This window comes from Mustelus asterias, chromosome 14, assembly GCF_964213995.1.
Source record: "Mustelus asterias chromosome 14, sMusAst1.hap1.1, whole genome shotgun sequence".
NCBI lineage: Eukaryota > Metazoa > Chordata > Chondrichthyes > Carcharhiniformes > Triakidae > Mustelus > Mustelus asterias.
Window position 1 is genome coordinate 68,281,156 of NC_135814.1, and position 17,161 is coordinate 68,298,316.

Genomic DNA, 17,161 nt, shown 5'->3' on the forward strand with positions numbered 1-17,161 from the left:
GACAACTACTGTAATTCTCCAGATCCTTTCATTTGACAGAATGGCTGCTTAACTCACCTTCATTTATGCACCTTTTAAATAAGAAATAGGAGTGCTGGCGTGAGGATACTGTTATAAATTTGTCTTGGGATCAAATATGACACCAAGCTACAAACAATCTCAGACAGTTGCCACGGAAAGTGATAGAGTCCAGGGGAACAGGTATGTGGCAGTGTACCCAAGCCATTGTCTATTGATCGTCCCAATATTTAATTGGATGAAATTCCTGTCCATCCAGTACTGGATGTTGGAAAAGCAGTCGGACAATTCAGAGAGAGTGAAGGAGTCGAGAGAGATGACAGTCAGCTGGGTGTCACCAGCATCCATGTGGGAATTGATGCTGCATTTTCAGATGATGTCACCAAGAGGCAGCATGCAGGTGAGACACAGGGAGCGGTCATGGGTAGATTCACAGAGAGGATAACAGAGGCAGCAGAGAAGAAGCTGAGAGAAGTATTGCAGGTCAATCTCTGGCTATGACTAGACAGGTAAGAACCATGAGAATGCAGTCTTACCCAGTCAAATTACAGTGGAGAGGTATTAGAGGAGGAGGAGGAGGATGTGATCGGCTATGTCAAAAGCAAATCCAGAGAACCGGGGGAATCGTTTAGCTTTGTCATAGTCATGGAGATACAGTGGTAAGGGCCGTTGATTAAAGAGATTCAAATGAGGATTTCTAGAAAGATGAGCATGAATTTGGGAGACACCAGCATGTTCAAGAATTTGGAGAGCAAAGGGAGGAGCTGGGATAGTATTTTTCAAGGACAGAAAGGGTCAAGGATTGTTTTTCTTAATTGAAAGTTGATAATGGTAGATTTGAAGGCCACAGGAAGAGTACATGAGCAGAGAGAACCGTTAGCAGTGTCAACTTGGGGGTTACCTGATGTAAGCGTAGGAGCAGCTGTGTTTTCACGAGCTCTGGCATTATCCATGTTTTAATCCATTTTTTATCCTGGTGTATGACTCATAATTAGCTGATCCTGAAGTGTAAAAATCCTGGCTGAATTTTGGCAAAGGGAAGCAAAATAAATGAAGAAAATCCTTGTTTGGTTGAGGCAGTTGGAGACGGCTCAGTCTGCACAGGTGGTTTCGCTGGTGAATGGGCTCACGCTTTGGTGATGCTGTTGGCATCGAGATGATGGCCGCCACTATGAATGAAGTGTGGACGACGGTCTCGGCTCCCCGGCACAGATTTCTGGTGCTCAGATTGATGAATTGCGAGATATCCTAAAGAGAATGGATGAAGTGGAGAAGCGAATCCTGTCATCAAGAGGGCAGGTTCCTCGGTGAAGGCTCACTTTCAATCCTTGGAAATCCTGCTGCATGGTACGTTGAACATCCTGGTTGATTTGGGGAGATGGGACTGGAGAAGGAATATTCATGCACCCTGTCTCCCAAGTGGAGCTGGGGATGAATTCCCAGCCGAATTTGAGAACTGGCTGCTGTGCTTTCAAAATCTGAATTTGAGGATTGGGCATCACAAGTTCAATGGAGCACATTGTATCCAGTCTTCGAGACCTGGGGTCAGTCGAAGACTCTGACCACTGTCCTCAGTGTTCATTGCGAAGTGTTGGAGGCGGTCGGACGTGTTGGGCCCACACCACCCACCGGGGTTGTTCTTTACCGGGGCTTAGGGATGATGACATGGCTGTGATGCAAAGGCTTTGGTAAAACTCTGGATGGATTCTGAATGTTGCTTAATGATCTTGTCATGGCTTTAGCCTTTTCAAGCTTTGCTGTTGGTCACATCATCCTGCAGTTCATCATTAATCTTGAACTTTCTTCCATTGTGATTATACAATATTCACCAAAAACCTCTGACCTCATCTGCGGCTGGGATTCTCCAGGGTCGCTGCAGTGAATGGAGTTTTGGCTGAGTGACAAATTCTCCATTCTTGCTGGAAGTGAGGCGGGTATGGATGTGATTGGAGAATCCCACCCATTGGGTGGGATTTTACGGCCTTGCTCAACCCGAGACCGGAAAATCCTGCCCAAGGTCAATGGAGCTTCCCATTGTCCACCCCTTGCCCATTCTGATTCCCGTGTTGAGCGGTAGAATTCCGGTGATTGTCCTTTATCCTGACAAGGGTGTATGATATATGAGCACAGTGGCATTTATCACCTGTTATCCTGTTATACGGCAAAAATCAGGATTGTCTATTTTTTTTGATGGTATTCATCCATCGCATGCTCCGACTGTGGAAAAAGGGAGACAGTAGTCTAATGTACACTGCCGATTGCATTCACTCATGGTTTTCATGATTGATACTGGGGCACGGGGTGAATAGGAGGGTCTGCCGGCCACCTTGCTTCTGGCCCTGTGTCAAGTGCTAAACCTTGGGTTTTAGTGTTTGCAATACGGAGATATTTCCTTGTTTGGGGATTGTTTGTGGGTCTCCCTCTTCCCATTGCTGATTTGGTTTTATGACATGAGGGTTGTGCAGTCTTTACCCGTTTTTTCCAATGTGCTGTAATTCTTACACTTACACCAAGGGAGTACAATTTTTATTTCCTTTCACTTTATTTTTTAGATAAGATGAGGAATGCCAGAGCAGAGAGGTGGGTAGGTGGTTTGGAATAGAAATGGTTGGTATGGCCGTATAAGCCCTCGTTGTGAGTGAGGAAAATCCCCATTAGAACTATTGTAGTTGGGTTTTTGTTCTGTACTTCTGTTATTTTGGGATTAAGGAATCCTTGCTTGTTTCCTTTGAGGGTACAGACAGATCATGCATCCTGGAAAGGACTGGGTTCTTTTCTTTTGTTACTGACATCTCTGGTGTTGTTGGACTAGGGGAATTATGTATTGGTGTGCACCAAGCATGATTGGCTAATACTTGGATATCTGGCCATGTTAGGTTGTCTTCTATTTTGACTTGGCTGAGCAGGTAGTTACAGTGATTACTTGATTATTTGGCTCATGGAACACAGAGTGGGAATGTTATCTGGTTCTTAGGGTTTCTCTGCTGAGAGGAAATGGGTTGAATTCCATTGTTAGTGGGGCCTAAGTGGCACCTCTGGGGAACCTAGAGACAGGAGTAGTTTCCTTTGTTTAACGTATAAGAGTGATATGAGTATTCTTGGCCCTTATTCTGGTGTGTCGCTAAGTAGGTTAGGGCAGTAGTGGTTGTGTTTATTCGGTTCAAGTGGAGGGTATGTTGGGCAGGGGAGTAAGTTGCCTTTCCCCAAGACATCCCCTTCTGGGGCTTCTGGACTGCTCTTTTCCTTGAGATTAGTTTCCCTTGGGGATGTAGTATCCTATTGGCCGTTGGACCTGAGTCCGGTGCTTTGGTTCAGCTTTGTTGAAGACTTTCTAGTGTTGGAGATTGGGCTGGTTGGAGGAGTAGGTCAGCTCCTCCAAGTGGTCTTATATGGAAACTTCTAGTCTGTCCACCTTTCTGAGGTTTGGGCTCCCTCGGTAGAACAGTGTCCTATTTCTTGTGCGGTAATGCTATGTTGTTCCTGGTATCCTTCCTGCAAAAGTGTACGCTGAAAGACCACAAATGAACCAATTGGATAATCCTGATGCCCCTCTCTCTTTATCCGGGTAGGTGGGGTACTGATGTAGGCTCTGACTTGTTATAGTTAATCTAATAGTTATAGTAAGAGATTCCTTTATCTTGTCGGTAAGAGGAGAGTCATACCTCTCCCCGAGATAGCATGTAGATGTTGGGGGAGTCCAGAGCTAGGGGACATAGTTTGAGGATAAGGGGTAAACCTTTCAGGACTGCGGTAAGGAGAAATTTCTTCACCCAGAGGGTGGTGAATCTGTGGAATTCACCAGCACAGAAAGTAGTTGAGGCCAAAATGCTGTGTGATTGCAAAAAGAAATTAGATTTGAATCTTGGGGCAAAAGAGATCAAGGGATATGGGGAGAAAGTGGGATCAGGATATTGATTTTGATGATCAGACGTGATCAAAATGAATGGCGGAGCAGACTCGAAGGGCCGAATGGCCTACTCCTGCTTTGAGTTTCTATGTTTCTATGTTTTATCCTGTTATCCTGAGATCCATGATGTGGAGATGCCGGCGTTGGACTGGGGTAACCACAGTAAAAAGTCTCACAACACCAGGTTAAAGTCCAACAGGTTTATTTGGTAGCACAAGCCACTAGCTTTCGGAGCGCTGCTCCTTCATCAGGTGAGTGGGAGTCGTGTTCACAAACAGGGCCTCTTTGTGAACGCGACTCCCACTCACCTGACAAAGGAGCAGTGCTCCGAAAGCTAGTGGCTTGTGCTACCAAATAAACCTGTTGGACTTTAACCTGGTGTTGTGAGACTTCTTACTATCCTGAGATCCACCAGTCGTTCTGGTATCCTTTCTTTAATTGTACGCAAGCGAAATACGATTACAATGATTGATAATTCAAACCATTTGTATGACTATTCATTGGTCTATTCCATATAAACATACAGAAAAATGATTACTCTGTACTGCAATGGATTTTTGGGATTTGTTGCATTTTGTGGTAAAATGAAAAACTTTCAATAAAAACATTCTTTAAAAAAATGTCAGCTCACACAAGAATAGGAAGAGAATTTGGCTGATGAGTACTTTAGTGAGAATAGAGTCAAGAGAGCAGGGAGATGGCTCTCATGGACAAGATGTGTTTGAAGAGATAGGAGGGAAACTAGAAAAAAGACACAAGTTGAGAGGTAGGGCAAGCAGGGACTCAGAGGGTGAGTGCAGGTGGCTGGTTGTCTGGAGGGAGTGAGGGCCGCAGCAACTGATCAGATTGCCATAATCTTGGTGACAAAGAGTTTCATGAACTCTTCTTATTTGTTGTTGGAAGTGATGGTTTAGGGGCAGGGAGAGAGGAATCTAACAGGACAGTTATATTGGCAAGATAGCCTGCAGGGAGAGGGAGGCATTTATATTGAAGACCCCAGCAATCCTGTGGAAAGGTTTGTGCTCACTTCTCTAGAATTCTGTTTCATGAACACATTTTGGAACCAACAATCCAAATTTTAGATGGCTCAAGTACTAGATTGTTGTCAAAAGTTTGTCTTAAGCATTCCGGACATTATTTACATCAGGTTTGAACCAAAATCATTCCAGAGCAATATCTGTGTGGGGCAGACAACGAGGTAATAATTTACATATGAATGTTTCACTTCAATGGCTGGGATTCTCTCCATGGGGAATTTGAGAATCATTTCCTTGGATAGGGTGTCCTATATGCTGTTAAATAGCATTACTCAAGCTGAATTATTCCAATAAGGTCACAGTACTTCAAAAATTGGAAACAAAGTCAGAAGGGGGGAACTAAAAAAGGAAAATTCTTCTTGTTAGAGACTTGAGTCTCTAACTTATTATCAATTATTAAAAAATCTATCAATAGGTAAGGATTCTAGCTCAGCAAAGTCCCACATTAACAAGCTGAACACAATAAACAAACTTTTCACTCATGTAAATGCGACCTTAAAGCAATTATGGAAAAATCATCTTGTTACATTTTACTAATGTAAGGGTGACCTACGATATTAGAAAGGACGAAAGCAATATCCAACTCTGACTCACACATTCCCAATCTATCTGCAAGAAAGAGAATCCTTCGGAATCAGTTGCTATGTTTACAGCATTTCTACCTCCTGAAAAAAGTAGCGGAACAGCATAAAGGATTCAATCATGTCAAAAGTGGATGCCAAGCAAAATCTATTCCTTTAGTGTTTGGACAATCAGCATAGTAGGAGTCTGGGCACCAGTGATCAAAGGAGGTACAATGTACATAGAGTTGGAGGGGTCGTCAAAGAAATTCCAAGTTTTGGATTAGGAACAAAGGAAACAAAAATATATATCCTACCTCTGGTATTTAGAGCAAAGAGCCTGGAGGACCTGACCACAGGTATATACAGGAGAGGTAGTACTTGGTTTTTACAGGAGACATAAATTACATTTGCTTGGCAAATGGTTTATTTTCATGTAAAAATAAAGTATTAGACTTTTTTTTACCTCACACTCGTTGCTTGTGGGTTTGGAAGGAGTTGTCAAAGGTGCATTGGTGAGTTGCTGCAGTGCACCTTGTAGATTAGAAGGCATGCATTTGCTATTATGTGTAATTAGGGCTCAGGAGTAGGCCATTCAGCCCTTTGAATAAAAGAATGTTAAGATTTAAAATTTAAATTAAAATAATGGCCGGAATTCTCCAGCCGTTCATTCCAGTGGGATTCTCTGGCCCCCTGTGGAGTGCCACCGGCAAATGGCACGCGATCAGCCATCGCCTTGAAATGCACGTCTGGGAGGCCGGAGAATCTCGTCCAATCTGATTAAACGTAAGTTTAAAAAAATGTAATTCTGATTAAAAGAATGGTAAAGTTGCATAATGGGAACCATTGCTGGCTGAGGGAGATAAAGACAAACCTGTCGACAGCTGATGGTTTGAATGTGCTCTGCAATTGTAATATTTCCTGTGGGTTCTATTTGATTTGATTGGTGAGTCTGCATGACCTGATGCCAAACAGATCCGGTTATGACGTTATTGCCTGGTGCCAGATGATTCCATTGACTGAAGTGGCTGGAAATCATACTTTCTTCATTTATTTGGGGATGTGGGCATCGCTAGCTGGGTCAGCATCTATTGCCCAGCATTTATTGCACACGCCTAATTGTCCTCGAACCGAGTGGCCTGCCAGCCATTCAGAGGATGATAGTCTAGGAGTCAGTCACATTGCAGAGAGTCTGGAGTCACATGTAGGGCAGACCAGGTAAGGGTGCTAGATTTCCTTCCCTAAAGGACATTAGTGAACCAAGTGGGATTTTACAACAATCGGCAATGGTTTCATGGTCATCATGATGTGGAGATGCCGGCATTGGACTAGGGTAAACACAGTAAGAAGTCTCACAACACCAGGTTAAAGTCCAACAGGTTTATTTGGTAGCAAAAGCCACTAGCTTTCGGAGTGTTGCTTCTTCATCAGGTGAGTGGAATTTCAGTTCACAAACAGGGCATGTAAAGACACAAACTCAATTTACAAAATAATGGTTGGAATGCGAGTTTTTACAGGTAATCAAGTCTTAAAGGTACAGACAATGTGAGTGGAGAGAGGGTTAAGCACAGGTTAACTTGACATCACATGTATGCCCAAGCCGTCAGGAGGTGCGTCAATGCCAGATTCATCAGCCACACTCACAAGACAGCCCCGAACATCACCCAAGCACAACGCAACACCATCCGCGCTCTCAAGACCAACCGCAACATTGTCATCAAACCAGCAGACAAAGGTGGGCCATTATCATACTGAACAGAATGGTTTACTGCAAAGAAGTGTACCGACAACTGAACAACGAGGAACACTACAGACAGTTACCTGCAGGTCCGACCAAAGAACACACCCGTCAACTCAACAGACTGATCAAGATATTTGATCCGGACCTTCAGAGCACCCTCTGTGCTCTCATCCCACATACTCCCTGCGTTGGAGATCTCTACTGCTTCCCCAAGATTCACAAGGCAAACACACCGGGCCGTCCCATCGTATCGGGCAATGGGACCCTGTGCGAGAACCTCTCCGGCTATGTCGAAGGCATCCTGAAACCCATTGTACAAAGAACCCCCAGCTTTTGTCACGACACTACGGACTTCCTACAGAAACTCAGCACACATGGAGCAGTTGAACCAGGAGCACTCCTCGTCACAATGGATGTCTCGGCACTCTACACCAGTATCCCCCACGACGATGGCATTGCTGCAACTGCCTCAGTTCTCAATGCCGACAACTGCCAATCTCCAGATGCAATTTTACAACTCATCCGCTTCATCCTGGACCACAATGTCTTCACCTTCAACAACCAGTTCTTCATCCAGACACACGGAACAGCCATGGGGACCAAATTCGCACCTCAATATGCCAACATCTTCATGCACAAGTTTGAACAAGACTTCTTCACCGCACAGGACCTTCAACCGATGCTATACACCAGATACATCGATGACATTTTCTTCCTTTGGACTCATGGCGAACAATCACTGAAACAACTATATGATGACATCAACAAGTTCCATCCCACCATCAGACTCACCATGGACTACTCTCCAGAATCGGTTGCATTCTTGGACACACGCATCTCCATCAAGGACGGTCACCTCAGCACCTCACTGTACCGCAAGCCCACGGATAACCTCACGATGCTCCACTTCTCCAGCTTCCACCCGAAACACGTTAAGGAGGCCATCCCCTACAGACAAGCCCTCCGTATATACAGGATCTGCTCAGATGAGGAGGATCGCAACAGACAACTCCAAATGCTGAAAGATGCCCTCATAAGAACAGGATATGGCGCTGGACTCATCGATTGACATTTCCAACACGCCACAGCAAAAAACCGCACCGACCTCCTCAGAAGACAAACACGGGACACAGCGGACAGAGTACCCTTCGTCGTCCAGTACTTCCCCGGAGCAGAGAAGCTACGACATCTTCTCCGGAGCCTTCAACATGTTATTGATGAAGACGAACATCTCGCCAAGGCCATCCCCAAACCCCCACTTCTTGCCTTCAAACAACCGCACAACCTCAAACAGACCATTGTCCGCAGCAAACTACCCAGCCTTCAGGAGAACAGTGACCACGACACCACACAACCCTGCCACAGCAACCTCTGCAAGATGTGCCGGATCATCGACACAGATGCCATCATCTCACGTGAGAACACCATCCACCAGGTACATGGTACATACACTTGCAACTCGGCCAATATTGTCTACCTGATACGCTGCAGGAAAGGATGTCCCGAGGCATGGTACATTGGGGAAACCATGCAGACGCTATGATAATGGATGAATGAACACCACTCGACAATCACCAGGCAAGAGTGTTCTCTTCCTGTTGAGGAATACTTCAGCGGTCACAGGCATTCAGCCTCTGATCTTCGGGTAAGCATTCTGCAAGGCGACGCACAACGCAGAGTCGCTGAGCAGAGACTGATAGCCAAGTTCAGCACACATGAGGACGGCCTCAACCGGGATCTTGGGTTCATGTCACACTATCTGTAACCCCCACGACTTGCCTGGGCTTGCAAAATCTCACTAACTGTCCTGGCTGCAGACAATACACATCTCTTTAACCTGTGCTTAATCCTCTCTCCACTCACATTGTCTGTACCTTTAAGACTTGATTACCTATAAAGACTCGCATTCCAACCACTATTTTGTAAATTGAGTTTGTGTCTTTATATGCCCTGTTTGTGAACTGAAATCCCACTCACCTGATGAAGGAGCAGCGCTCTGAAAGCTAGTGGCTTTTGCTACCAAATAAACCTGTTGGACTTTAACCTGGTGTTGTGAGACTTCTTTCATGGTCATCATCAGACTTTTTAGTTCTTGATTTTTTAAAATTCAGTTCAAATGCACCATCTGCCATGGTGAAATTTCAACCCAGATCCCCATAGTATTATCCTGGATTTCTGGATGACTAATCCAGTGACAATACCAGTACACCATTGTCTCCCGAATCTGAAAGGAGAAAGGCAGCATCACATAAAAAAACTTGCTATACTTTGCTGGAACTGGTAAAGACTATATCCCCTTAGCATTAGCTTGGCACTAGATTTGAAGACAACAGAATAACAAGCCCTTTTAGCATATATAGACAACAGTGTGGTGTCAAAGAACAGTACAGCACAGGAACAGGCCCTTCTGTCCACCAAGCCTGAGCTGACACATTACGATATTCTAAACTAAAGAGCTTTTGCCTCTTTGTGGTCCATTTCCCTCAATTCCCTGCCTATTCACAGATCTGTCGAGATGCCTCTTAAATGTTGCTATTGTATCTGATTCTACTATCTCCTCTGGCAACACATTCCAGGCACTTACCACATTCTGTTAAAAAAACTTGCCTCTCATGTCTCCTTTAAACTTCCCCCTAGGGAACTATGTCCCCCAGTAATTGACATTTCTACCCTGGGGAAAAGACTGACCATTTACTCTATCCATAATTTTATAAACTTCTACCAGGTTGCCCCTCAGCCTCCAACATTCAAGTGAAAAGAAACTGAGTTTGTTCAATCTCTCCTCATAGCTAATACTCTCCAAACCAGCCTGCATCCTGATAAACCTTTTCTGTACCCTCTCCAAAATCTCAACATCCTTCTGGTAGTGTGGCGACCAGAAATGTATGCAATATTCTAAAGGTGGCTGAACTAAAGTTCCATACTGCTGCAACATGACTTGCCAATTTTTATACTCTATACCCCGACCAATGAAGGCAAGCATGCCATACACCTTCCAGACCACCTTATCCACTTGTATTGCCACTTTCAGAGAACTCCAGACCTGTATGCCAAGATCCCTCTGTCCGTCAATGCTTCTCAGGGTTCTACCATTTACTCTTTACTTCCCTCCTGTATTAGACTTTCCAAAATGCAAGACCTCACATTTGTCCGGATTACATTCCATCGGCCATTTTTCTGCCCAAGTCTCCAGCCTATCTATATCCTGCTGCATCCTCTGTGTCCTCCCATCCCAAATTATCATGGGACATTAAGTAATTTGCCCAAAAGGATATGCAATCCTATATCAAAATAGAATTGGAAAATTGTACAGTGCACCTCCAAAACAGAAATATGTTTAAAATACGACAAGGCACTTTGGAGTTCTTCATCTATGATGGGAAACATTTTCAATGTGTGAAATTTTAGAGAATTGCAGCAGTGTTTCCAACACATGCTTGCTTGTTTTTGTGGACAACAGATTAAACAAAGGAAAGAACCATGGAAAGTATGAGAAAGATCATTGTGCCGGAGAAAAATAACAAAATAGAAAAAAAGAATCAACCGCATGTTAGAAGGAAAACAGAACTAAATATACAAGGCATTAAAGTGACAGAACAATAATTAAAACAGTGAAAAGAAATTGGTATTTAATGTATTTAATTTATTTAATCCAACTATATTAACAAGTTTATTTAATTCTCCACTGATCAAGTTGAGCTTCTTAACTAGAAGTGGCAAATTAGAATAACTTAAGAAAACATACCAATGGGCCTTTGACACCAAGAGTTCCATCTATACCAGTTGGTCCCTACACATAAAAAAAGGCAGTTAAATATGATCGGACGTCCACAGTGGATCAAGTTCTTGAGCATCAATATGTTTTTCGGACTTACAATGTTGCCCATAGGTCCAGGTGTACCCTGGCGACCTGTCGAACCACGTTGCCCTTGGGGTCCTTCAGGTCCACGAACACCCGTTGGACCAGGTCCACCCTAAGAACAAATGAAGAAAAAAGAATAGAAGATGACTAAGTCATTCTGCGATTGTTACAATTGCAAGGATGCTGTTTTCTCTGGCTGAGGGTTCTAGAACGAGGGGTCACAGTCTCAGGATACAGGGTAGGGCATTTAGGACTTTGGTGAGGAGAAATTTCTTCACTCAGAGGGTGGTGAACCTGTGGAATTCTCTACCACAGAAGTCTGTAGAGACCAAATCACTGAACATATTTAAGAAAGAATTTGATATATTTCTACACTCTAAATAGATCAGGGGGTATGTGGAGAGTGCTGAAGTATGACATTGAGAAAGAGGATCATCCATGATCGTGTTGAATGGCAGAGCAGGCTTGAAGGGCTGAATGGCCTACTCCTGCTCTTATTTTCCTTGTTTCTATGTTTCTACAATCACTCTGGTTTCAAAATATTTAAAGGCATAAAATGATGAATTGATATTATTTCTGGATTGTGCCTCATAGTCAATTTTAAATCCCAAGGACTCTTATTGATCAGAGATACTTACAATGAGCAAAATTACAGCCAGTGCTTGACCAATATGCAATAATAAAATCAACCAATGCTGAATAAACTAAGAACTGTCTAGTTTGGACTTTCACCTGAGAGTATACTTTGTAGCTTGGAGTTTTGTCAGATTAGCCCTCCCAATTGCCCTGGGATGAACACTTAGCATTCATGCTAACTCTTCCACATGTAAGGGCCTGACTAAATGGGAAAGGCATTTTGCTGCTGTTGTGGGTCCCAGGCCTCAATTTGACACTCCAATGAGCACCCCTGCTAAAAGCAACAGGAATGGGGAGATGGCCCATGGCAGGAATTGGATCCTATGCAGCTGGAAGCTACAGAGCACTCAAGTAAACAGTGGCCTGCATAATGTAATTGGTGATTTAGGGAAGAGGGTTGGGGTCCCAAAGCAATTGTGGTTTGGGGATTCAGGGTAAACCTAAGCCAAAGAAAGCTAAATGATTCTTTGTTTGGTCCAGTTAGAATACTCCTGCTCCTCCTGGCCAACAAGGAGACCTTAAAGAAATGTTGAAAATTGAACTGGCCTGAGCCTCTTCTGGAGCAAATCATGCCTCCAGCTAGATTTCATTTCCAGGCTGAGTATTCCTGCCAGGTAAAAGCCCATCCGGATCTGATTTCAATCTCACTAGTAACATTTAAAATGAATGAGGCCTCCATTGTCTGAGTGGAGCGGTATCTATACTGCTGGAAACTCTACAGTTAGAATTGCAGGGATGCAGATTCAACCAGGAGCAGTCAATCATCAGTGTACTTATCCTTCCAGCCACTCCCGCTGGCTAGGCAGCATTAAAATCTAGACTGTATTATGTATTATTATAGCTCTCTTGTACAACTTACAGTGATACCGCAAAGAACATTTCATCAAAAAAACCTTTTTCTATATCATCAAATAGACTTTCCCTCTAAACCCACTTGCAATAACAAGGATGGATGTTATTATATTGCAACTTCATGTACAGCAATTTTGTTGAAGGTGACAGCATAACTTTGGTCAGAGTCTGGTCCAACCTTGGGCAGTGTTAAAGCCAGGCAGTATGAGATGAGAGCTTCTAGGATAGGCCATTCTATGATTGGAAAAGTTTTTAAAAAGTACCAAGGCGCTGGTTGAACTTATTTTACTCTTTATAAGCTGCCACAGATTTTAAATGTTTTGAAAAATTAGAAGTTACCAGATGCACATGCGCAGAGCATGCACCTGCAATGCAGCAATCTCTCCTGTCAGGGAAATACAACTCCAACTTCATTTGTTTACACAACCTTCAATGATGTAGAGTGACATCAGGAAGTGATTCCTTTTCATTTTAATGAATTAAGCAACAACACTTCCTAAATTTCAGCCTAACATTCTTCTCTGTGCTATTGTTCAATGTTTCTGTGTCAAAATTTCTATCTGAGGTATTTCAAGGGAAGTAATTAACTTGCTTAAAATATCCATATTCGGTACTGGGCATTGAGACTATTGATACTGTATTTCAGTTGGGCCTGTACTCATTGGAGTTAGAAGAATGAGAGGCAATCTTATTGAAACATATAGACTGGGATACACTCCAATTCTGTTCACCCTCCCACCACTGCCAGCAAGAATGGAGAATTTGGTACTCAGCCAAAACTCCATTCGGAGTAACGGCACCAGAGATTGATGTGGAGATGCCGGCGTTGGACTGGGGTAAACAAAGTAAGAAGTCTCACAACACCAGGTTAAAATCCAACAGGTTTATTTGTAGCAAACGCCACTAGCTTTCGGAACTTCCAGAGATTCCCAGCAGCGGGCGAGATCGGAGAATCCCAGCCATAGGATTTTCAGCGGGTTGATAGGGTAGATGCCGAGAGGCTGTTTCCCCTTGTGGGAGAGTATAGGAGCAGAGGGTATAGCGTCAGAGTAAAGGGTCACCCATTTAAGGCAGAGATTTCTTCTCTTAGAGGGTAGTGAATCAGTGGAATTCTTAACTGCAGGGGGCTGTAGAGGCTGAGTGGTTAATATGTTCAAGACTAAGGTAGACAAATGTTTAATCAGTTAGGGAATCAATAGTTATGGGGATAAGGATGGAAAGTGGACTTGTGGATTATCACATCAGATCAGTCATGATCTCATTGATTGGCAGAGCAAACTCGATGGATCAAATGGTGTATGTCTACTCCTATAGCTGAAATACTAAAATAATCACCCTAAAGGATTAACACCTATTCTCTCAATATTCTCAGTCAAACTGTCAAAATGTATGTACTCTTGTCTCTCACGAAAGTCAAAAACAACCTTGCTAACTAATTCAAGCTGGTACTCGCCACATCCAATGTGATCATGTCTGGAATGCTTTAGTTACTTTTTTTCTCCATTGCCTGACTGCCAAAACTAATGTAATAAATCATTGCAGGGCTGAATATTAATGCTGCATCGCAACCAATTCCATGGAATTTATGTTTTACCATTATAAAATGTTACTTTAAAAAAGATATTTATAGGTCATTGAAATATAACAAATGAAGGTACTTGAATAAGTTATATTTATATAAATGTATTTAAACTCCACCATGTGGAGTCAGCTATGCTTCACACTTTGCAACTCTGTGACCAGACATGGAATAAAATCATGACAAAAGATAAGCAAGACTGGAGTGGTGGATGAATGAATATTAAATTAATTGAAAATTAAATATTATTGTAATATTACAATACTCAATTACATGGTGGCAGAGTGGTTAGCACTATTGCCTCACAGCGCCAGGGACCTGGGTTCAATTCCTGCCTTGGGTTACTGTCTGTGTGCAGTTTGCACATTCTCCCAGTGTCTGCTTGAGTTTTGGGTGCTCTGGTTTCCTCCCATTGTCCAAAGATTACGTGTTAGGTGGATTGGTCATGCTAAATTGCCCCTTAGTGTCCCAAGTTGTGTAGATTAGAGGGAGTAGCAGGGTAAATGCATGGGGTTACGGGATAGGGCAGGGGATATGTCTGGGTAAGATGCTCTGTCTGATGGGCTGAATGACTTCCTTCTGCATTGTAGGAATTCTAAGTAAGTAAGTTACCCAATGGTGTGATCTCAAAATATTCCTTGTAATTGAAACTTTTCCAAAAAATCTAAGGAATTTCTATAATTTAGAATTAAGCCCACGCAAAAATTAAAGTTTCTCCACCTACTCTTGGCATTTTTAAGTACATTTGGCATTTAACCAAAAGTGTGTTTTTTTAACAAATATTTCTCCGACATTTCCACTGAGTCCTTCATTCCCTGACGGTGTTGACTCATTGGTGGGTATAGTTCCACAGACAATGGCCTTCCATGATGCTTCATGCTGAGGAGGGCTAAATCAGAAGCAAACTGTTGAAAATTTTCCCATTTAATTCGGACCCAACCCAGTGCTATCCAATTGAATTTTTTTTTTTACACATGGGCGTCGCTGCTGACCAGCATTTATTGCCCATCCCTAATTGCCCTTTAACGGAGTGGCTTACTTGGCCATTTCAGAGGGCAGTTGAGAGCCAACCACATTGCTGTGGTTCTGGAGTCATATGTAGGCCAGACCAGGTAAGGATGGCAGATTTCCTTCCCTAAAGGACATTAGTCCTTTTTACGACAATCGACAATGGTTTCATGATCATCAGTGTATTTACACACTGTACCATTGAGTATCCTGGACACTTTCCCTAATGCATTAAATTTAGAATAATTCAATTTTCATCTTGGAGATCAGCACCAAAGACCAGTCACTCTGATCGTCAATTAGTATGCTTCACTACATTTATTCCTCAATCACCTTCAAGCCTGCAATTACTCCTTCAATCATTGCTGTAAACAATATCTCAAAATTCCTACTGTCCACAGGAACAGTTGACTGAGTCATCTCAAAGTAAGTGGCCAGGTTTTAAGTGAAGTCAGCTACATCTAATGTTTTACCTATTTTATATTATGAAGCATGCGGATCGAGCCTTGGCTTTGAGTAGCGTTCTTGCCTAAGAATGGGATGGTTATGGGTTCAAGACCCATAAAGTCATAATAAAAAGAGGTAAGAGCTTTGGTCTCTGAACACTGGGGTGACATCCAGTTGGCCATTTACCTGCAGTTGGAGTTAAGTGGACTAGCAGCATTCCCCCTGTTACATTGAGACAGTTCTGGTAATGAATTGTAGGTCAAGCCAATGGCTCCTTCATATAATGAGGGGCTTTGTTTAGGTCAAGCCTACAATAATGAGGGGCTTTGTTACAGGAAACAACCAAACAAACATTCTGCTGGATATTAAGCACTGCAGGAAAACTAGGTAAGAAAGAGAAGAACGAAAACTTTTTTCATTTGAGCTACCAGAATGTTTCTGGAGTGGTGCTTTGGGAGGTGAAGAAACATTGTATTAAAAGTGTCATGGTGAAGTATCGTGTTCACAGCTGGAAACTCTTTCTTGAGCAGTTAAGCATGCTGCTCAGCTTTCCCACTAACTAAGCCAAATTTGCCTATGTTTCCAGTGTGTCAATGATTTCACAGAGCAAACATCTGCACCCAAATCTGCGGTATTGAAGAGACTGAAGGCAGCATTGCCTTGACAGCTGTTCACCCCAAGGAAAAGCCCCAATAGTGATGTGAAGTTTAATGGCTGCTAGTTTTCTTGTTTGTCAAATCACTAAGGAATCATAGCCGTCAGCCCTGCCAAAACAGCTAATGTTTTCCTACACTCCATGAACTATGATTAATTCTTTAGTCTGATTCTTCAATTAGTCCAAATAGCAATGAACACTTGACCAGACTTTAGAAAGGAAAATAAATGATTTCTTCACCCAAACTGTTCTATTCTGCATGATGGTAAAGCTGATCTTTTAAAAGGAGAAAGCATTGTATGTATCCAAATATTGCCACAAAAGAAGAGCAGTTCGTTTAGGTAACTGAAGATATTCATTGAAAATGCCAACTCATTGCAATGGGCAGTTTCCCCTATTTAATGGCACTGTTAAACTCAAATGCTGCTTTGACTCTCGTGTCTGTTTATAATAATGTCACTGTGCCCAGTCCCAGCTCCACATTATTCTATGAGAAAGATCATAGAATCCTACAGTGCAGAAGGAGACCATTCAGCCCATCGAGTCTGCACCGACTCGATGGCATTTGTTGGCCATCCCTAGAGACCCAGAAGACATTAACAGTCAGCCATGCGATATGAGACTAGAGTTGCACATGGGCCAACCAGGATAAGGGTGGCTGGATCTCTTATCTGAAGGACTTCAGTGAATTCCTTGGGTTTCAATCAGTGGTTTTCCAGGTTACTTTCTGCTGCTAGCCTCCAAATTACCACAGGGGTATTTGAATATTTGTCCTCCAGATTACTAGTCAACGTTCACAACTATTAGCCTACCATATCCCATTTAATGGCATCCAAGTGCCATTTAAAATTTTAGTGTA

The 17,161-nt window shown here is 42.9% G+C and overlaps 1 protein-coding gene across 1 annotated transcript in view; it reads right to left on the bottom strand.

Moving 5' to 3' along the window:
- col5a2b (collagen, type V, alpha 2b) overlaps positions 1-17,161 on the bottom strand; it is a 279,221-nt gene that overhangs the window by 90,844 nt on the left and 171,216 nt on the right. Inside the window, exons 19-20 of the mRNA XM_078228547.1 lie at positions 11,139-11,237; positions 11,009-11,053 (exon numbers count right to left, since the gene is read on the bottom strand). Coding sequence (XP_078084673.1) covers positions 11,009-11,053; positions 11,139-11,237 — 144 coding nt within the window. The remainder of the gene's footprint in view (positions 1-11,008; positions 11,054-11,138; positions 11,238-17,161) is intronic.